We start from the raw sequence: 22,647 nt of genomic DNA, 5'->3' as shown, positions 1-22,647 counted from the left end.
AGGAAATCAAATTCTGGATAAACCCACTTAAAGCAGCAGTCACTAGGGGTGTCCTAGGGAACCTGGTTTTAGAGGGGCGGCACCACTACTGCAAAACTACTCACTAGCAGTCACAGCCTGCAAGCTGGCTAACGCCATTGGCTACAACTAAAACCAATAACTTCTGGCTGAGTAACTTGGAGATATTACAAGAAAGCAGAGCAGCCAACAAGTTTACTCAGTGAGTGCTAGATACCAAGAGATGAAGGTAAACTTCCATTTGGACCTATATTTGATCATCTCAAACATCAGCGGGCAAAGACAAACCTTTCTTTCTACCTCCAACCAGAAAAGGATAAAAACAGATTGAGGCCCCATGTTCAGAGAATCAAAAGGATATAGGCCAGGCAGGTCTTACTCATAACTGGACAGAGCTCACAATCCTTCCATCCATGATACTACAGGGAGGGCATACCCAAGAAGCATGAAGGTTTAGGAGCCACCATGTCCGGTGTTGGATCACAATATGGCAGACATTTGGCTTCAAGACATCTTCTCTTTAGGTACCAGCTAACACTTGACACATCAACCATTTCACCAGATCCAAGTCTCTAATCTCAGGGTGGGATACTTGCTCTTCAACACACAACGTTCCTTACTGAGAGCAATGTTTGAGAAGCCAACCCCCCCCCCCATCTTAGTTCTCAAAAAGGACCAAGTGGATAATGGCACTGTGGGTTTAACTTCTGCATGTTATCTAATTCAGGAAGACAGAATCTAACAAAAACCTAACTTTTCAGTGGCAAGTTCTGCACTTAAGCAGCATAAGGATAACAGGCAGCACTGGGATGTTTAAAAGCTCACTGTGCCAGGGCTGTTGTGGCACCCTGGGCCTTCTCTGATCTGGCTTCAGCCGAGGAAATGTCTGGCAGCTTCATAGCCTGTTCTACATGATTGGAAGGTAAGGCCATTTAGGGTCTGCCCTGCAAATCAGTTCATAAGAAAGCATTTCTTATTACCGGACCATAAGCACAATACATATGCCTATGGCAGGGTGCTGGGGAACATGTTACTGTAAGGCAAATCATACATAGCAGCAGAAAGGTCAAATTAAGGTTTTAAAAAGGCAGTTTTATTTTCCTGTAGTGGGAAGAAAAAGCAGCATTACATATAGTATGTTTCCTACAGGACATTACAAACCTTGTAACAAAAATACCACAAGACAGTCATGTATACCCATACATAGGTTTCCATAAGCAGCCCAGCTGGACCGCCCCGACCTTTGCACGGATAGTCGTGTATTTACAGTGTTCAATGCACAATGACTTCTCACCATCACTCCTTGCACTAACAATTTAACAGGAAATCAGCGTGAAAAATGCAGTCCAAACGGGCCATTGGGTCAGTGCCATGTTACAACTCTCAATAGGGAGTCACGGCAGGAGTCAATAGTACCGAGAAGTTCAACCATGACCAGGAACATTTGGCAAGTCGACAAGGTGAAAATTGCCTAGTAAGGAAGGGAGCTGTACTGTCACTTCCTAAAACATGACAACCCACGTCGTCAACCTTGGCCCCTTCTAGGTATTAAGTTCTCCACCTTCATTTTTAAGCCTAACATGTAAATGTGTAAGTGTGCGAAGGTGAAGAGTTAACACTAAGGGGTTATTACAAACACTACACATTGCAGTTACTCCATTTAAAAACAGATTAAAATTGGTCTAGGTCAGCTCTTTAGCACCCCCTAAAGGACCACTCCTGCCCAAATATCTGATGGAAGGACCACACAGGGGGCGGAGTGCAGCTGTGGGAGGGGTGCTCAGCCATACTGTTACTTCAGGTGCCCCTTTTATCCAACACTGGCCCTTGAGTAATACACAAAGCCTTGCTGATCAGTTCTCTGGCAGGACCAGTACCTATATCCTTACCTGTGAGCTGAATTCAGCCCTGGGGTGAAGGGAACCACAGTCTGATAATCACCACAACTTATTCAATAGTAAAACAACTCAAAAACGATAAAACATTTCTCGTCGTGCAAATCCTTGATTAAAAAAGGAAAAAAAAAAAAATCTTCTCAAAATTGAGAAAAGAGAGTTAATACTTTTAAACAAAATCATAAAAACAGCAATAAATACTGGCAGTGGCCATTTAGATAAATTGAACCTAAATGTTAAAATGCCCCCAGAGGAGATCAAAGCCAGCCAATGGCAGAACTTGCTCTCAGTTTGAAACGGAAATGGAATCCAGAAAAAAAAGTTGCAGGAAGTCTGCACTTTGGCCAACTTGGTGCCTTGAGCAGGGAAACCAGTTCTGCCAATGAGAATGCATGATATGGAATGTAACAGGTGGATCCGGTAGCAGAGAAGCCTGAGCTACAAGCATTCTATGGCTTCACGTTGCACCTTTGGGATCATTGATTAATTTTATACTCCATTTTTTTCTCACCCAAACAAACCATTGTTAAAAAAAAAAAAATGTCCATTCAATAGGACAGTGCAGTAGACAGATTCCAGAACTCTCAGCAATGAGTGCTGTAAGGCAGAACTGAATATGGCACAACATATGCCTGTGTCAGATACACCTCCTGAGGAAGGTTCATGTGCAAAGAAAACAAAGCAGAACAAGAGCGCAGAAGAGAATGAGTTTCATGATATAGTTTTATCTCCGCGGCTCTATCGGCTGCTCTGTGATTGAAAAGGCAGGACTGTGCGGGCACGGAGGCTCATAGTTTCTTCAGCCGGCTGTACAGTTCTCTCTTGCTTCTCTCCCCTGCCCATGTCCGGCTCTTCATGCGGAACTTTCTTAGGTCTTCTTTAAAGTCCTCGTGGTTCATGGGGCGGTAGGTCTGCGGCGTACAGTAGGTCTGGTAAGGGGAGAGAAACAGACTTCTAAATCTGATTCTGGATAACAGGTCCTATGCCTGTACATACAAAAAGCACTCACATATGCCCATTGGCATGTTACTTACCTTGCACTTCTGAAAGAATTCTTTATATCCACCATGTAAAATATAAAGCTCTGGGTAGTATAACTGCGGATATTCATTTCTATCTCTGTCTTTCTCCCGTAGAAACTTGCACCTGTAACAGAGGTTTGAAAGAATAAGCCGGGCATCTGAAACTTATGGCAACACACAGGGTGCTTGGTCGCCCACATTAAAGCCTAGGAGAAAAAGGTGTTGTTACTGGCGCTTTAATGAGAGAAAGTGACCCATACAGGGCTTCTCTGCCCCCTAACTCAAGCTTCAGCCATGATCTTTGCATGGCAGTTCATTTTCTAAATTTCTTGTGCATTAAAAAAAAAATGCTATTTAGATTTGCACCCAATTATTAAAGGGCAACTACACTAGCAAAGGAACCATGAGCCATTAGCCACAGGATCCCAAGTACTAAAGCTTCAGTAGTGTGGCTGCTCTCATAGCTGTGCTTAGGGTATAACACGGGGTTTGGAAGCATTTTCCGTTGCACTGATTGATGCGCCAAGGAAAGCAGTGTGGGACGACAAAAAGCCAAACCCAGTGAGCTGTCATTACTTATATACCTGCTCTCAATACACCCTTCTCCAATATCACCAGAGGGTGCAGGACAGACACCAGTATATTAGACAGCTGAAGATGGAATTGGGGCACAGGAAAGCGCTCAGTGGGCTGTGTTTACTCACATTCTGGGTCCCCGCTCCGACGAGAACTCACAGTGGAAGATTAAGATAACTCGTTTGGAACCATTTGACATGACTGGATTCTTTAGGAAATATTCCTCAGCCTCCTGCTCCATGTGAAGGTTAATGGCTCCCTGCAGAAAAAGCAAAGCACTGTGGTCTAATATATACCCATCTACCAACAACCACTGTCAGCCTTTAGTCAACATTTCCAGAACTTTTCGCAGCCATTACTTAATCACATCACCACAAAAGGAACCATCTTCTCAACTACGAAACAGTACAAGTAAAACCTACCTGTATGTGACCTCCTTCATACTCGTAGGGGTATCTACAATCAATAATCACGCATCGCTCAATAAAGGGGTCAAATCTTCCATTTAGGATGAGAACCATCTGCAAAAGTATAACATTATTTGAGAATACTGAAATGGCAGGGGCGGGGGGGGGGGGGGGGGCAAAACACTGATGTACAGGAAAGCTCACCAGTTCAGGAGTGATGTACTTTAGTTCCTGGTGCCTGCCGCTCACTGTCGGGAACAGGAAGACCTAAAAACACAACACAGAGCCAAGTCAGCCATGTAACTCAAAAGGAAGTGCTTGGCAAATTGAAAAACCTCAGTGTCCTGCCAAAATGAGTGGCTCACCTTTAACCTCAGTTAACTGTGTATCCTATAGAATGGTCTATTCCTAGCAACTCTTCAAATGTTCTTTAAATTACAGTTTTTTTAATATGCTGCTTCTACCTTTTTCAGATGAAAAGGGGGGGGTGTCACGGACCCTATTAGATAAAAAGCTATTGCCCTGTGGGGCTAATGTTTTGTTGTTACTTTGACTTTTCTGCCCACCTCACCTATTTATTAAGATTTTTGTTTATACCACTGGCTGGCTGCTGGGGTAAAGTGGACTCTAGCAACAGAAAATAAAAGACAAAATGCAAATTGTTTCAGACTTTACCTGAATGCAACACACCCAAGGTTGAGTTAAAGGTGGATTTTTTTTTTTTTAAGCAGCTCAGGTACTAACACTAACATTATGAACCAATAAAACCCTGCATTAAACCTAAACAGTAGGTTGTGTGTAAGGTCAGTCTCAAAACCCTGAACAGTCCATAACTGCAATTAATTTCAAATTGGACACAACGTAACATCACATGGGGGAAAACATAAAATACCTTTGAAAAGTCCCCAATGAGACTGACTTGATCGTTGTCCAGCATACTTTCTATGTTCTGACTGGAAAGGGACTTTGATCGCATTAATCTTGAGTTCTATAAAACAAAAAGGAGGGAGAAGGGGGAAATGTTATTCTCAAACTTAAAGGGAAGGGGTAGAAAAACCCCAACAGCATGTTTGGTAGAGCCGAGAACTCACTTTGTCATGATCCAGCTCTTCCTTTGCAATTTCAGACACGCTCCTTCGCCTTTTGCTCTTTTCTGGCGCGTCTTCGTCCGGCGTTCGCTCCACTCGTTTCAGTGCTGGTTTTGTAGTGCAGTTTGGCTCAGAGGCAGGTCGGACCTCAAGACACTGAGGGGGATACAGAAGTGAGGAGTAGGATGAAGGAGATATGTGGCAGGAACCAGACTGGCAAAGAGTGTAAATCATACGACTGGAACACTTACATTTTCAGTGCTTTTCATGACAAGGGGAGCCGTCCATAGGCTTGCAACACCACAGGGAAACTCTGTATCGTTCTACAAACAGAAAAGAACATCTTAATATCCATGGCATGCTTTATAATAGCACCCACCTTGGGATCCAGATTTATTCATGTACATCGGTAAAAACAGCAACAGCTTACCTCTAGGTCCTCTCCGTCCAACATATCCAAGAAGCCATCATCACTTCCCTCAGTGGAAGTGGAAGCAGCTGAGGATTTTCTGACAAAGACCATATCAGAAGCTGCAACTTCACTTTTCCTAGGAGAGGACAGCTAAACAAACAAAGAAATTGATTTAGTGTAAAGGTTAAATAAAAATTAGCAAAAAGCAGGGCAGAGGGAATAGAAAAAAAAAAAAAAAGTAGGGTGTCGGGCAGTTTATGTACATGTGGTGCAAGAGATTGTAGTTTTCCTGTGTCCTGAGCAATACCTGTAGCAATCCTACTGCTCATGCTACCTCTATAAATGGAGCAGGCCGGACAGGCAATCTGTAGATTTTGGTAAATGAGAGCTGCTGTAAGATGCCATAGATACAGTGGTTTATCAGTAAGTGAAGCAGATCCCACAGTCGCGGGAGGCATGAACCGGAGTCGGCTTCCTCTATAGCACCGAAAGATTGTGCACCCACATCTGCCTGCATCAGGGGTGGGCAGGCTTCAGTATGTGCCAGGCCCCGCCAAAGATTTATTTTGGGCAGGGGAGTCCAGCAAGGTATTGTCACACCACTGCATAGACCAGGGGTCCCCAACCTTTCTTACTCGTGAGCCAGTCAAATGTAAAAAGACAGAGCAACACAAGCAGCATAAAAGTTCATGGAGGTGCCAAGATTGGCTATTAGGGGCCTCTATGCACACTATCAGCTTACAGGGGCTTGTTGGGGGATCACTGGCATAGACAGTGACTATGTTTTGGCCTTCTGGGGGGCTGTTTGGGTATGTGTACTTGAAATTCCAGAGCCTATTTTGCATCTCAGGCCAGACATGCTGGTATGGGTGATCACTTTAAAAAAAGCTGGAAGAAAAAGGACAGCCTCACAGTCCGATTACTGCAGGGAAAAGGGGGGGGAAGGAAAGCTCAGTTGGAGGGGGTGGGTAGAAACAAATGCAAACAGAGGTGGGGGAGGCAAATAGAATATGTAAAGGGTGGGATGAGAGGAAAAATAGGAGGGTGGAAAATAAATGTGAAATAGGAAACAGATTTAAAATAAGCAAAAAGACAGGGAAAATGGGAAAGGAGTAGCACAAGATTAACAGGAATAGAAGATCAGAAGTAGAAGGGAGAGAAGAAAGAAATGTGGAGATAAAAAACTGAGAAGAAAACACATCTGGAAAAAGGATAAGTGGGCTATGGAAGCACAAGAGATTAGACACATACCATACACGCAGGTGCAGATTTCTGTCTCTGAACGAGACTTTCCTTTCCATCCCCATGGAGTCTTGAGCGGAAACAGCCCCGGGAACGCGGTCTCGCTGGGATTTTAAACTGAAACTTTTCCTGCAAATGAAACCCACAGTGATTGTGTCACATTATTGTGGTGATTTAAGGAGCCCCCACTATTAACCTTACCTCGTATCAACCGACTTTATTTTGTTATTGATTTGTAAGCACAAAAATGACAAAACTAAAACACTGCATTTGCTGCAGCTAATCTAAATCAGACAAATTCAACTTGCAGTCCTCCTGCTAGGCCACAACTACCATGGGCCAGTGTATGGGCCCTTGTGGCACATAGTTCAAGATGCTACTGTGCCATTTACTACCTGCTTTGCAGCCTTTTAACACCTTAGCAGGCAGGGCAGGGTTTAATAGCAGTTGATTGATATCCAATGCTATATAAGAGCTTTAGAAATGATTCTATGTCCATTTAAATTTGCCAAATTGTTATTACACGGATCTGGGAATAATATTTAAATGTCTCAAATGCATTTTCTTTTCCTGAATGACTTGATAATAAACTAGTACTTACATTCTCCTTGTTCTCCAGGTCAGCTGCGTGGAACACTTCACATTCTAGAGAGTAAGAGAGATTCCTCTTAAAGGCAGGGCTGGATCCCAGTAGGTTTTGCTGAATGGAAAAAAGGAAGGGGGTTAAAGTACTGGTATGTTACCAGCTGCAATGTCCCCCTTACACACCGACTGTGCCATCACTGCTGTGGGACAAAAACAACTCATTCAGCAGCCGAAAAGGAATGAGCAGCTACAGTACAAGGTCAGTGTGTACAGCACTACTAACACTGGTATGTTACACAATTAATGCTACTGATGTCAACCATATCAATGTTTAGATGGTACCAGTATATGAGATAGTTTAATATAAAACTCACCGGCAGGGAGTTCCTCCTTTTGATTGGTAACCTTGTGCTAGAAAGACAAAAACACCATTTTGATATGTGAAAAGATCAATGGAGGATGAGCAAGAAAATCTCTACATTGTCAGAACTATGACACTTTTGGTGCAAGTTGTAAACTCCTAGTTATCTACAACCTCGGCATGTTCTGTTTGTGACCCCACTGGGGCAGGAATGGAGTGCGTCACTTAAGCAGGTCTTTTCACGGCATTCTACTCCCTTGCTCAGACAAAGCAGCATGCATACTGGCCTAGGGACACTGGCTGCCTGTGTAAGCTAGATTAGCCTGTAAGTGGGCAGACATTTGGTGGGCAGCCTGAGACAGTGGTCCCTCGGCTTCCTCAGGTTTGTGAATGATTACACAGAACTTACAGGAAAGGGGAAAGAAGTGGGTGGGGTCAGCAGCCAAAGAAAGGATACTCTTCCTGCAGCCATTTGTATTTCTACAGAAATTCTCTTTAAATTCAGCTTAGTTTAACCAGGGTACCATGATTCCCACTACTGTATCTTTAACAAACATACTTACTGTCCAAGCCTGTCAGAATTCTGAGTCGATTTCTGAAACCTAAGAGGGAGAATAAAGTGCATTTTAAATATGAGCGAAAAGCAGTTATGGCGACTTCTGGGGAGAGTCAAGCAATGTGCATTCATATAACACTGAGTTGGAGACTCTGGAATGGATATCATTTGCATAGTTACAGGTATTTGTTAATTAAGCTAAACAGCGTGTAAACCTTATGAATGCCTGAAATGTGTTTTACTGGAAACAGCTGAAAATGGAGAATCACTGCCCCTTTAAAGGGGAAGGTCCATTACACACCATAGCAATCCCCTTAAGTTTGCCAGGCAGGCTCGCTAAACTGTGCCACGGGCAAAACATTTCAGCCCTGAGAAAAGCATGGCTGCCAGTAGTTTGATTTGCACTGAAAAGGTGAAAGCACAGATACGTACGTTTCTTCCGTGTCATTTAGATCCATCTTGATTGGAGAATCCAGACAGAGTCCTGCAAACAAAATGGGAGTCAGGTAGTGAGAAGCAAGAAAGACCTCCATTTACAAGTCACTGTAACCAGATCCTTACAATACATCTGTATATACTGAAGCCATTTATGTTATGGCAAAGACATACCAGCGTCCATAGATTCCGAAGAGTCTGTTCTTCTCATAGACCAGCGCTCTCCGAGCTTACGTGTCGGCGTTTCACACTGGCTAAAATAGGAAGAAAAAAAAAAAAAAAAAAGACTTTAAGGACGTCCTATAACTATAGTGGTATATTAAAAACAAACAAAAAACACGATTTTGAATCTTTGCCACAGCAACCAGAAAACAAAAAAAACATGCTTACTACAAACATAGAGGTTTTGCACTTTAATCTGAGGCTCAGTCATTTCAGTTATCACCCCAATACTAAATACAATGGATTATTCCCTCAGCACCCACTACTGATATAGAAATTGCTTTACACAGACTTTCAGCACTTCTTAGATATCACCTAGATGGCAAATGCATATGATTTTTGGGGGGGGGGGGGGGGGGGGGATACAAAGCTTTGCCTTAATAACAGTGTTCACAAAATGGTGCCTCCCTGCTGGCTGTGACTAAGTTCCAACACGTATAATAAAAAAAATTATATAGTTTAAGTTTATTTTGCTCAACTAACATGATAGAAAAGGACTTGGAATTATTTATTACAGGTCCACTTTAATGGATAGCCTGTTCCTAGTGGGCCATATGCTGCAGGACAAGTAGCCAGTTAAATGGCTCTCAGTCTGAGCGGAACTCTGGCACACATGGAACAAGTGGGGGTAAAATGACCCTCAGTACCCTGAGAAGGTTGTCAATCTACCCCCACTGCTGGGCACCAGGGCCTTGTATAAAAGACTATGGGTTTGCGGATTAGTTGTGTGCAATATTTCAGTCTGAGGAGCTGGGAAAGGTTTCTCTGAAACGCGGGGAATAAAAGGAAATGCACCACCCTTGCTGACTGTTCCACTAGTAGATTTTAGCCCCTTTATAGCAATGATCGCCTCCTTCTGCTTTCAGCATTGCTGGGAACGAACATGCCCAGGTTTCATTCCTAGTAACCCACATGTGCAAGGAAAATGGCTGCCATTCCACATGTGACACCCTGTTGCTGTAAATACTTAGGGGCATAACTCCTAAGTGCCATGTTTATTTGCAGGATGTCCAACAAGCCAAATGACTGCATTGCATGGAGATCCAGGCTGTAAACACATGACTGCATTGCACAGAGATCCAGGCTGTAAACACATGACTGCATTGCACAGAGATCCAGGCTGTAAACACATGACTGCATTGCACAGAGATCCAGGCTGTAAAGACATACTTTGCTGAAGTCCCACAATCACTGTGCCCAGTCTCAACAAGCAAATACATCAAATCTGCAGACATAAGTCAGGCACCCACTATAGTTTGTAAAGCCACCATTAGAAGGAGGGGCTAAAACAAAAATACCATTAACAAGCCAAGGAGGGGGCAAATGGGTTTCTTAAAACAACCCCCCCCCCATAGCCTCTGACCCATTCATCCAAACCTGTGTCTCTAGGTGCCTAGGTTAAACTACATCTCCCTGCACAACATAACATGGGATAATGGAAGTAGTTCAGCAACAGCACCGCAGACTCAAGATTGAGTAGAATGGGCCCTTGCAATAAGCCAAGCCAGGGTCCCCAATCCAGGAGATATTGATATACATAGACCATCATACAGGTTGTTTTGGGCTACAACCCCCAGCACCCTTAGAAAGTCTATGGCTGAAGGTACATGTTGGACACCCTCAGCAGAACAGATGTGACCATGAAGCCTTTTCTGTCCAACCCAACAGTCAAACCACATAAGTAGTAATTCCTCATGGCCATTACCTGCCCAGGCCTGCCAGTTGGTCCATATTGATAGCGAGGCTAGTGACCGGAGATAGGGCAGTGTCTGCCTCGCAAGAGAACAGGGACTTAACCACGGGGAGGCCAGAGAGGCGGTTGGATCCTCTGACATGAGCCGGAGCTGAACGACACCTCTCCATCTTCACACTGAAAATGATGCGGCCGGGCACAGCAACCTCTGCAACGAGAAGAAAGTACATAAGGCATAATGGTAGAGAGGGGCGGGTTCACTAAGCTAGCGAGTCATTAGCGCTAAATCTATAGTTTCTAGGGCCATGCGGGCGGGTAATTATTGCGAAGTATAAGCAGACACAAGCAACTCCGCTATATTGTTCCTGTAATGTAAATATATATACATAAAAAACATACAGGGAATTGTAGTGCTCCAAAATCTGGCCTCCGAATCGTAAAAAGGTGATAGCGGCAAAATGAAGGCCCGAGTACCTCTTAGTTGTCCTGCAGCAGCGGAGGTGGGAAGGCCTACCACACGCTACCGACTCCCCGTTAGTTCCGCAGGCTTAGCGTCACCGCTTAGCTTCCGATCAACCACGGAACTAGCCCGATCCACGTCAATCTAATAGACCCTTCCACTTCACGGGCTTAGATTTGGCGCCATGACGGTACAGCGAATGAGGAGCGAGCGTGACAGGTCTCTGGGCCAATCCGCGCCAGCACAGCTGCAGGCTGTAAACCAATCCCGAAGCTGACTGTGGCGCCCTTATTCTCGCGTATCTAGTTCGCATGACTGACAGCACACCCATCCAATGGCAACTCCGAACACGCACAAGCTGAACGATGAATCGATAGTGGCTGCTGGGCGGGAGAAAATGCTGCCAATCGGAGGAGCGTAGACATGGCCAGCGCCGTGAGGCGCGAAAAAAGTGAAAAGTCGTGTTAGTTCCTGTTAGTGACAGGAACTGAGAGTTCTGCGTCATGTAGGGCTGTCTCGCCAAAATGTATGATTTATATGAAGTTTTATGGCAACTGTATCAATAATTTAACTCATTCATTTAGAAATAATTCAGTAACAGTACTAATATTGCGGCAAGGTCGTTTAGAGGTTATGTACATACCTGGGAGCTGTCCCTTATCAGGGCTAGTATAAGGGCAAGAGCAGTTGCAATAGATCTGTGCTATGGCAGGACACTAACTGCTCTGAAAAGGTTTTCCACTGGCAACAATGGGAGTCGCTGATGGAAAGCCTTTCACATCACTTTGTTGTGCGAAGTTGCTTGTGGGAGGAAACTGCGGCTTCAGATTACCGAAATGATGCCAATGGCTTTCCACCGGGCTCCGATTGTTGCCAGTGGAAAGCCTTTTCGCAGAGGTTAGTTGCCCGCAATAGCAGAGATTTATCGCGGGTGACTCGGCTGCTCCGTGGGACATCAGCATATGGGTGAAGACACACGGAGCTACTAGTAGCAGCTACTAAAACAGACAATGCTGATCATTTACTGATAATTGTCTTTACATGTGTTTTAGCAGAGGCAATTCTCAGTATTGTCTATGGTAGGGTGTTTAGTAGCTCTGTGTGTCTTCACCCTAAAGGTCCCCATACACGGGCCGATAGAAGCTGCCGATATGGGTCCCTTGGACCGATTCAGCAGCTAATCGGCCCGTGTATGGGCAGAAATGAGCAGCCTGGCCGACCGATATCTGGCCTGAAATTGGCCAGATATCGATCGGGCAGGTTAGAAAATCCAGTCGGATTGGGGACCGCATTGGCTCGTTGATGCGGTCCCCGAACCGACTGCCCATGGCCGCAAATGTAATCCGATACTTATTTCCCCACAAAGCCATTCCACTGGGTAGAATGTAAATCGCCGGTGGGATGGTATATGCATCAATACGATTTGCCCAAGTTTCCTCTCAAGGCAACTTGGGCAAATCGTATCGATGCATGTGCCATCCCACCAGCGATTTACATTCTAGCCAGTGGGATGGCTTTGTGGGGAGATTAGTAGCCCGTGACAATGGAGATTTGTTGCAGCGCAACTAATCTCCCCATGTACCCCTGTCCTTAGGGTCATATGCCCAAGGCCCAAATGGCAATAGGTGCCCCTGGAGGAGGAATAACTAAAAGATTACATTGTGTAAAAGTTAACGATATCTGCCCTTTTAATATCGTCATCAAACATTTTTATTTGGCTGGCCGATAATATACTGGCCCGTGGCAACCCTGCTTTGAACTTTATGGGACACATTTCAAAATCATTACATTTCAGATTTGTCTGCTTCCCCGCCTGTGATTTTGTTTTTTCTTTTGGAATTCAGCTCTGGCACATATGGCATTTACATTGTAGGGTTGCGACCTGGCCGTCTGGGAAAAATTATGCTTGACCCCAATGTTATAGGGAAAAAAGAAATATAGGAAAGCTAGTATTTTTTCCCAGAATAGGTGGCAACCCTTTGCCCTTTCTATCAGTAAAATATAAACTATATATATTTATTACATTTCAGATTTGTCAGCTGCCCCAATTGTGATTTCCTTGATTTTTTGGAATTAGGCTGTGTCACGTGCAAATTACTATCAGCAAAATATAAACTTGTCTTGCAATCTGACTGATATTTTACAGGCCTGTCTGGTAAAAATGATTTAAGTCAATGTTAATAATAGGGCAAAAAAGATAATACCCTCCTTGGCAGGTGAGCCTTGCATAGGGGCTTGCCAGTGCCAGTAGGTTTTATAACACATGATGTTACAAAATGGGATTGGAGCTGATGATGTTGCTGAACAGCAGGCAGATATAGTTACCGCATGGCTTTCAGCTAACCTATTGTTTCTCCTACTCCCATGTAACTGGAGGAGTCCCAAGCTGGACTTGGATTTCTTACTATTGAGTGCTATTCTGATACCTACTGGGAGCTGCTATCTTGCTCCCTTCCCATTGTTCTGCTGATCGGCTGCTGGGGGGAGGGGGGGGATATCACTCCAACTTGCAGCACAGCAGTAAAGTGTGCCTGAGTCTGAGCTTTCAGAAGGAGCCAGCGCTACACATTAGAACTGCTTTCAGCTAACCTATTGTTTCTCCTACTCCCATGTAACTGGAGGAGTCCCAAGCCGGACTTGGATTTCTTACTATTGAGTGCTATTCTGATACCTACTGGGAGCTGCTATCTTGCTCCCTTCCTATTGTTCTGCTGATCGGGTGTGGGGGGGATATCACTCCAAATTGCAGCGCAGCAGTAAAGTGTGCCTGAGTCTGAGCTTTCAGAAGGAGCCATGCTACACATTAGAACTGCTTTCAGCTAACCTATGGACTTGGATTTCTTACTATTGAGTGCTATTCTGATACCTACTGGGAGCTGCTATCTTGCTCCCTTCCCATTGTTCTGCTGATCGGCTGCTGGGAGGGGGGGGGATATCACTCCAACTTGCAGCGCAGCAGTAAAGTGTGACTGAAGTTTATCAGAGCACAGGTCACATGGCTATGGCACCCTGTTTGTCTTTACACATACCTCTTTAACTCACTGCTCACAGCCAGTAGGATGATACTAAAAAATATACGCACCTTTGTAGTGGACGTCACAGTATCGGATACTGCTCAGTCTGCGTTCCTCTGAGAAAAGGGAAGCAATCTTATTCCGTCTCCTCATTAATGCTGTATATTTCCATTGTTTATTATATCCTCTTGGCTATGGCTATGGGGTTGTGCAACCTTACCCTTTTCCCACTATAATATACTTGTGCAGCCTCACTATATTGGCCAGAGAGGCTTTAGTACAGTTTGATGGTGTCTCAAATGTGCATCTTCAGTATGATTGTATATACGTGTCTTCCAATATGCAGCTGACCTGTTGCACACCATCAACTGCTAGAGGGCAGTTATACCTCATAAACTGTCAAACAAGCAACCAGTGGCCAGAGAAAAACATGGCTACCAGTAGATCAATAAGTGCTACAGAACAGTAGCATGCTGCCATTTTACTGACTGGCAGCTCCCACACTGTATGTTGAAACATGATGTTTGTTTCCCCCCCACCAATTAGAACTTCATTGGTAGTTTCATGCCTTGACTGACTCAATATGTACAATCTGATAGTACAGGTATGGGACCTGTTATCCAGAATGCTCAGGACCAGGGGTTTTCCGGATAAGGGATCTTTCCGTAATTTGGATCTCCATAACTTAAATCTGCTAAAAATCATTTAAATATTGAATAAACCCAATAGGATTGTTCTGCCCCCAATAAGGGGTAATTATATCTTAGTTGGGATCAAGTACAGGTTCTGTTTTATTATTACAGAGAAAAAGGGAATCATTTTTAAAAAACAGAATTATTTAATTAAAATGGGGTCTATGGCAGATGGGCTTTCCATAATTCGGGACTTTCCGAATAAGGGGTCCGATACCTGTAGTAGTAATGATATAGGTCTTTACAGTTGTCACAGGAGCTCCCCATTTTGGATTCTGTTAGAACTATCCGGGACAGGGCACATACTCAGTGGGCTCTGGGCAGCTGTTGAGAAGCTGAGCTTAGGGGTTGTTGCAAATTATCAAACAGAAAATGGGGTTTGTCTGTCATATAAACTGATGCTACAGGACTTTATGAAATTCTGATGCAATTGCCCTGATTTCAGAGCTGCCGTGTAATGTGAATCTGAATGAATTATTTAAACTTACATTTTTTATGGTATATATACAGTGTATTGTGCATTGGCCCCTAAGCTCAGGTAAGTGCCAGCAGCACAGAGCATGTGCAGGGAATCGGCAGAAAAGAAGATGGGGGGCTACTGGGGGCATATTCAGGGGCACAGATCTTCCCTGCTAAAGGGCCCCATGTACTTACCTGCTGCTCTGTGCTCAGTGGCTTCTATAGTCAGCAATCTGCACCTTCTGCCAGATTTAAAATCAAGGTGAGTTTGTGTCCTGCCCCACATATAGTAAATGAGGCCTACAGACAGGTTAATTGGCTTCTGATGAAAACGACCCATGTTTAAATGTGAGCCTAACACTGTAAGCTCCTCTGGGGAAGGGAATGATGTGATTGATGTATAATCTCTGCAAAGTGCTATGTAAACATGTTGGTGCTTTATAAATAAAGGAAAACAATAATAATGACAGACACAGCTTTATGTATAAAAGGCCCTTTAAAACATCATCATATCAGTATGACAGGGGAGTGATCCAAATACAAGGCTTCAAGTTTAAGGCAAATTCTCTTTATACATTATGTAATTGTGCTTTATCTTTGCGAAGGGAGAAGAGACAGAGCCCGCTGAGAAGCATCGCAGGGCAGTTCTATGAATACAATGGGACAAAACAACAGGCACCACAACTGGATATTAGAAGCAAATTGGTAATTAAGAGTTCAGCCAAATTCTTCTTTCATGAAAACTAACAGGTATTACACTAGGACTAGCAGCCCATGTACCCGGATGCATTTAAATTATGGAACAATGGAATTATTGAAATTCAAACAGAAAAAAAACCCAAAAGTAGATGTGGTTTTGTAGCTTACTGCATGCCTCAGGCACATTGCTACATGGGATATAATATGTTATACATTGCTTAAAGGAGAGAGAAAGGGTTAATCACTGTAGGATGCCAATTTGGCACCCCCCTTCCCCTGTGATTATCCCTTTCCTTCTCCTTTACACTCCTTTAGGGGGATTATAGGGACTAAGTATGGGACTCCCTGCATCCTTCCCGCCCATAGATTCGCCCATTAGTGCCGCCTAGAATGCTGTATTTATTCTGCAGAAGCTTTATCATACCTGAGTAAAGAGCCCTAGAAGCTTTCTCTGTTTGTTTAAGATTGCAGCTGCCATTTTAGCTTGGTCATTTTAGCCAGGGATGAATGATTTTTCTGAGGGAGGAAGTCACAAATACTGTGTTTTCTTTTGATAGAGAACTCAGTGCAGCGTTTCTGTGAGTGCTTATGGCTGTATTTACATTCTGACCTTTCTGATAAAGCTTACTTAGTTTTTGCCTTTCCTTCTCCTTTAAACATAACAGCCATTAATGGCAGGGGTGTATCAAAGAATGATATATTTGTTTTGATCATATTTATTCCCTCCTGGAAATGTGAATATAACAATACTAATTGTGCATAACATTCTGTCTGTAGGGGTGCTCGCTCAGTTAATGTTTATCTATGTGCAAGAGTTCATGGCTTGGAATGTAGCAGATACAGATGACCTATGTAGTCCTCCATGGTCTAAAAAAAGATAATGGTAAGTTTATAAAGTCCCTTTTTTGTCATATGTTTAATTCGGGGGTTGGGGGACACATTCCACCAAATCCTAAAATGCTGGCTATTCACATATTTATCTGACAATTTAACCAATTTTACTGCCAGGTAATCTGTATACATTGGCATCTCTAATGGTTACTCAGTCATGGTGCCTCTGTTTTTTAGTCACCAAATAGAGCAAAAAAATAAAAAAAACTTGTTAAAAGCCCTTTGAGAAATTTGTGAGGGATTAACGGAATATCACAATAAAATCACATGGAGGTTTCAACTCCATAAATATAGTACCATTCCTCCTGCAACAAACACAAAGGATTCAAATTCCATAAAATTCTCCCTCCCCGCCTGTAACAACCCCACGCCGGGATAAAAAGAAACATTTGACATCCCTAAATAATAAATCCCATAAAGCAGAACAGCAGCAGAATAAGAAATACATGTGCCTGGTTTTATATACAGTAAAACATTGCACAACTGTACAACAGGGATACAAAATCAGCAAGAAATTAGTGCCGAGGAACATTGTTTAAAGAATTGCACATTCTCTTTGGGTACAAAAATTGGAAAGACATCGCTGAACCTCTGTGTGGATAGAGACGCCTCCAGCGTTTCTTTGAAAAGCAGGGGCTAACAAGTGCATTTAGTACATAAAGTGTAAATCTCATCGGGGATGAAACCTATCCTCATTTTTATTGGTCTTACTAGGAACTGGGTAATGTAATTCAAAATCACCCATTACTTAAAAGTTGTCTTGAGTTTCTGTTTATGGGCTGCTCTCTTCCCCATTGTTACACAGGGGCGGTGTTTTTGTTGTAACAAACAGATACTGCTGTTGGGTTTTTTCCCATTACAATTATATCTATGTGCAAGCTCTCACAAATGTCAAAATGTAACCACACTATTTATGCTACTCACTGATATCAGGGGTGGGCCGAGCCGACCGGGCTCCCTAGGCAACCCGGCTGGCCACCTCGCCCCTGCTATCGCATTGCAACCCCCGTGAAGATGCAATACAAAGTGATAGTTCATTGCCCCCACCATGTAAAGACAAGCGGCGGGGGCAATGAAAATGGAGCACAGACTAGGAGTAGGCAAGAGAGGCTCCTGCCTGGCGCCCCCCAATCGTTTCGCCCTAGGCAGCTGCCTCTTCTGCCTACCCTTAGTTCCGGCCCTGACTGATATAATTGGAAAGGAAAAACCTAGACCTTATGTTCTGAATTGCAACCAAACCCTAACCTCCCCGTCTGCCCATGGTAAAGAGAACAGCCCAGATGTAAGAAGTACAGAACACTCAGAGTTCTCTGTCTGATTAAGTATAGGTGGTAAATGGATCATTTACACCCAGAGGCAAACTTGAAAAGGCACTACTGCAAACGGTCTTAGGTCTTATAAAGTTTAAGCATTAAAGAGGGGTAATAATTGCAGCCCTATTTGTTCAAACTCAATTCCTCACACCAAGGTGGCAAAAACCCTCACAGAATAATTTCTGAACGCGCACAGAATCATTTTTGAAAGGGACAACAGAGCATGGCATACTTTCCCTCTCCAGCAGTTTTAATGACAGCCCCAGGAGTCGCCTTCGACAATGAAGGTTGGGAACAGCGAGGGGCACAGGGTTGACATTCCTGAGGTATACACAATGTTGTCCCAACAGCACAGGTTTAAAGCCATAACAAACTGCATTACATTCATAGGAAATACAAATCATCCAGCACTGGAATGTTTCAGTAGTAACATGTTCTTGTAAGAATTTCCTTTATGGAAAAAAACTCTTAAAATAACAAAGTATTGCTTTTGTTAATCTCACTTAAAAAAAAAAAACCTTCATTTTACTGACCTATGTGTGATGGACACAATTAAACAAAAATACACCCCCTCAAACCCAGTGGCTGATTGTGAGTAACAAAGTATAAAAAATATTAACAGCTTCACATACAGATACTAATTCTCATTAGCAGTGAACTTGTGCTTGTCACTCCCAGAACCCTTTGCTTCTCTTATGCTGAACAAGATTGGCTGCTCCTTCTCTTTCACATTAGACATAGAAGCCGTGTCATCAATTCTGAATGAGCACAGTTATGGCCAATGTCATTCTTGCATTGTATAAACATAAACACGCGGGTCGTCCGTAGGGAGTCTGATTATATTAGTGTATGAAAGGATAACCGCTCCTTGGCTACTGCATTGAACCATGTGCAATGTGACCACAAGCCTGCAAGCCAACTTGTACAGTGTAAACAGTCTCTTCCAGTGTCCCGCAACATTACCCACTTTATCTATAACCGCAATGAAGTGTATGCCGTTAATGCAATAAATATCCTACTGAAAAGTAGGAAAAGTTTTTTTTGCAGTAGACTTAAAAAAAATGTTCACAAAAGTTATCGAAAGCCATGAAAACATTAAAAAAATGTATGCCTGAAAAATCATTTGCAGCCTCAGTAACAAGCCGGCATAGGATAAGAATAATTTGCCATCTCAATTGGAATCCAGCTACCCCAAAGTCTCCTTGGAGTTAGAATATGGCTCCCAGTTGCTCTGTCGCAGTGACCTGCACTGCTGTGGGACCAAATCATCCAGAACTATGGCATTAAGTGCAAGTAGAATTGTCTATTTCTTCTTAGGTCTCTCTTTCAAAAAGTTGAATCTAATAAAATATTTACATTTGTCCATTTTTAAAAGAAATAAAAAATCAGAAAATCTGTGCATTAATCAAACAATGGCAGCGCAAAGCAAAAAAAGCCAATTCTGCACCATCCAAAATCCATCCTTGCCAAAGCGCTATGGTACTATGGCAGGGGCTGTGAAAGTATCACAATTCCTATGGCATGGTGAAAACATTGCTGTAGTAATGTAGTTCAAAACCAACTGTGGGCAGTCTCTTTATAAAAGGCGCTGTCTGTTGCAGTGTAGAAAATGTACAAAGGAAGGGGTAAAATCTTCCTCCTCATTAAGGCAATGGCAGCTGGAGTGTCTGTCCATGAGTAAGGTACAGTAACCATCTCACCAATTATCAGCTACACATTCTGGGGATCTCCTGATGACTTTCAGAGATTCCCAATGCTTTCAGCCCACTAATCTTCTGTGGAAGAGAGAGGTATAAAATCCTTATGGCGCCTAGTAGCTACCACCAAGAATTACACAGCTCCACTGCACCAAGGCTCTTCTCTCCATTATCAGATTGTTGGCCAGAGGTTTGTGCAAGGCACTCGCAGATACCTGAGGTGTTCCCGAACTCAACTTCCATTTCTTTACTTGGACTCTGTTGCTTTGTACTCGGTCTCACCAGAGGATACCTGTGAAATGCGCCGCGTCGATCCCCACAGTCTTCTGGTGAACTGGCCACTTTTCACCTAGGAATCACAGAGAAATAAGCTTGTGTCTCAGTACAAGTGGGACAGCACAATTAAGGTCCCCATACATGTTGAGATCTCGCCAAGCGAGTGGATCTTCACCCGATATCCCTACCTACGGGTGGGCGATATCGGGGAGCATGTAGGCTATAATTCGATCGTTTGGCCCCAAACGATCGAATTGGCGGCAATGGGGTAGTCAGTTCGGGCACCGCATTAAAGAGCAAATGCGGTCCCCGATCCGACTGAATTTTCTAACCTGGCCGATCGATATCTGGCCAATTTCAGGCCAGATATCAGGCAGGCAGGCCCCTCGTTTCTGCCCCTACACGGGCCGATAAGCTGCCGAATCGGTCCAAGGGACTGATATCGGCAGCTACAATCGGCACGTGTATTTAGGATAAAAAGAGAAAAATATTTTGCAATAAAAGATAGGAAAAGTTTCTGTATATCAGTTAATTTGGGTGCAATACAAACCTCCAGGGGCTGTCCGGCACCCACGACAATTAATTTTCCATCTTCCAGTCCCACCAGGATGTGACTGTTCTCCTTTGTCACAGACACACAATATACAGGAACCTTCATGGGCATCGAGGGGACTGCAGGTTTCAAACTGTGGAAGTGATATAGTTATGGAAGAGTGCATAACAACTACAATTCTAGGCAACACAATTAACTTTGCCAAAGTGGAAATACAATTACAAAAATATCCCTAGACAATAATCCAGTAATTGAATACCTGTGTGAAGTATCAAAGGGTATATGGGCACACCTTTTTACTTTATGGCCAAATGGATCAACATTAGGCACAATAATGTAGAGTCCTGCGTGAAACCAATTTTTGAGACCCGGACCTGTGGCCCGCAAGCTGCAACCTAAACCCGCAACCTTCATTTTAATATGCTTGGACCCACTACCTGACCCAACCTATAACTGCCTTATCTGCAACCCAATCCGTGATACGCTGACCACCATTAAACAGGAAGTCCTGTTGCTGCAAACCATAAGTGACATCATCAGAAGTGGGCGAGGGAAGAAAAAAGTTAAAGAAATGTTTAAAGGTGTAAAATATAGATAATAACAAATAAAGACAAGACCTGCAACCCACAGGGTACCCATTTTTTTTTTCTACAGGGAACCCATGGGTACCCAACTTGCTGCAGGACATTAATGAATTAATGAGCAGTTATTTGCAGAGCAAAGAATAACTTGCTTTCAGTTACTCTTATGTAGCTGTGGCCATTGACAGAAATGCATGATAGGTGCTAGAAAGGAAGCATTCGGCACAAAGGTTTCTCTAATAAAATATCTATTCACAGGTACAGCCGTTCTTACCTACGGAGCTCCCTGATCTGCAGGGAACACTGCATTGTCCCCAGAACCAGGTAGTCTTGTGCGATACACAGAGCGGTGACCTGCTCCTCTAGAGCCTCTGTAGCCAAGTGCTTCCCATTGACAGAGTAATAATGCAGAGTAAATTTATCCTGGAACAAGAGATGGAGGAACATAAATGAGATATATAGATCAATGTTGTCCATCGTTTCCTATATAGTGGCGGAATAATTTATCTATGCAAACCTCATAAAAATATGCAGCCCATGGACAGGCTGAAGGCCATCAAAATCTCAGGGAGGCCACACCAACCCTGAAATGAATAATATTTTGTATTTCTTTCCTTGGCCAAAGCCTCTACCTATGGAGTCTATGGAGAATACCTCAGTAGAGGGAAGGTATATAGCAGCTCCCTCTCATGCATAATTGAATACATGTAATCAAGGAATATTTTGAAAACACAATAACCTATGGCCTCATACACTAACCCTAAGTGTCAGGCTCTTTTCAACTAGCCATCCACGTGTCTGTAGTAATGACAAAAGGGAACCCACTGGAGATTCTATATTTTATGCTATGCTAAGATGTTAAAATGATCTTTGATTCCCATAACACTGTATAACTGCCAGGAAACTTCTACCAAAATGAAATCTGGCTTCACAGTATGAAATAGAATCCCAGCCACCAACCTTGAGAGATGTCCTGCCTTCGATTGTGCTCTGAAAGACAATTTGTCCTTCCAAGCCAACTGCCAGTTGAGAGATTGTCAGGGGCAGGGAACTTTCACACGGGGGCTTTATACACCTCATAAACTGCCCCCGGCGGATGGTGTGCACAATTACGGTTCCATCCTGCAGGAGAAACAGATGGTTACCAGACTGCAAGACAAAGCTCAGCTGCAGGATAACAATGTTTTAACATAAGAAACAGCATGCCTGGTATCCAAAAGGTAGTTATTATGAGCTGAATTGATTATTATTGCACTTGATTTTGTTACATGGCCCGATACTAGCTGCCGACATCGGTCCCTTAGACCGATTCGGCAGCTTACCGGCCCCTGTATGGGCACTAACGATGGGCCTGCCTGACCGACATCTGGGCTGAAATCGGGCAGATATCGATCGGGCAGGTTTAGAAATTTGTCAGATTGGGAACCGCACCGGCTATTTGATGCGGTCCCCGACCAACGGACGCCTATACACATCGTTCTAATTCAATTGTTTGGCCCC

The 22,647-nt window shown here is 43.5% G+C and overlaps 2 protein-coding genes across 6 annotated transcripts in view; both read right to left on the bottom strand.

Annotated features, from left to right (window-relative positions):
* Nucleotides 1–1,089: 1,089 nt before the first annotated feature.
* On the bottom strand, nucleotides 1,090–11,237 carry cdc25a (cell division cycle 25A). 2 transcript variants are annotated; one of them, XM_012964838.3, is made up of 17 exons: nucleotides 10,912–11,237; nucleotides 10,525–10,720; nucleotides 8,772–8,851; nucleotides 8,595–8,646; nucleotides 8,170–8,208; nucleotides 7,620–7,656; nucleotides 7,262–7,360; nucleotides 6,670–6,789; nucleotides 5,437–5,568; nucleotides 5,258–5,329; nucleotides 5,010–5,162; nucleotides 4,811–4,906; nucleotides 4,123–4,185; nucleotides 3,934–4,032; nucleotides 3,640–3,770; nucleotides 2,948–3,059; nucleotides 1,090–2,842 (listed from the first exon to the last, which is right to left on the bottom strand). In XM_012964838.3, the coding sequence occupies exons 2-17, from the start codon at nucleotides 10,680–10,682 to the stop codon at nucleotides 2,702–2,704; spliced, it is 1,584 nt and encodes a 527-aa protein (XP_012820292.1). In that variant the 5' UTR covers nucleotides 10,683–10,720; nucleotides 10,912–11,237; the 3' UTR covers nucleotides 1,090–2,701.
* A 4,377-nt stretch (nucleotides 11,238–15,614) lies between these two features.
* nbeal2 (neurobeachin like 2) overlaps nucleotides 15,615–22,647 on the bottom strand; it is a 93,397-nt gene continuing 86,364 nt past the window's right edge. For all 4 annotated transcript variants that reach the window (XM_031904165.1, XM_031904166.1, XM_031904164.1 and 1 more), the window contains 4 exons: nucleotides 22,108–22,269; nucleotides 21,422–21,570; nucleotides 20,564–20,699; nucleotides 15,615–20,086 (listed from right to left, as the gene is read on the bottom strand). In XM_031904165.1, coding sequence (XP_031760025.1) covers nucleotides 19,985–20,086; nucleotides 20,564–20,699; nucleotides 21,422–21,570; nucleotides 22,108–22,269 — 549 coding nt within the window. In that variant the 3' untranslated portion in view covers nucleotides 15,615–19,984. The remainder of the gene's footprint in view (nucleotides 20,087–20,563; nucleotides 20,700–21,421; nucleotides 21,571–22,107; nucleotides 22,270–22,647) is intronic.

This window comes from Xenopus tropicalis, chromosome 6, assembly GCF_000004195.4.
Source record: "Xenopus tropicalis strain Nigerian chromosome 6, UCB_Xtro_10.0, whole genome shotgun sequence".
Lineage (NCBI taxonomy): Eukaryota > Metazoa > Chordata > Amphibia > Anura > Pipidae > Xenopus > Xenopus tropicalis.
This window is presented reverse-complemented; position numbering and strand designations above follow the sequence as displayed.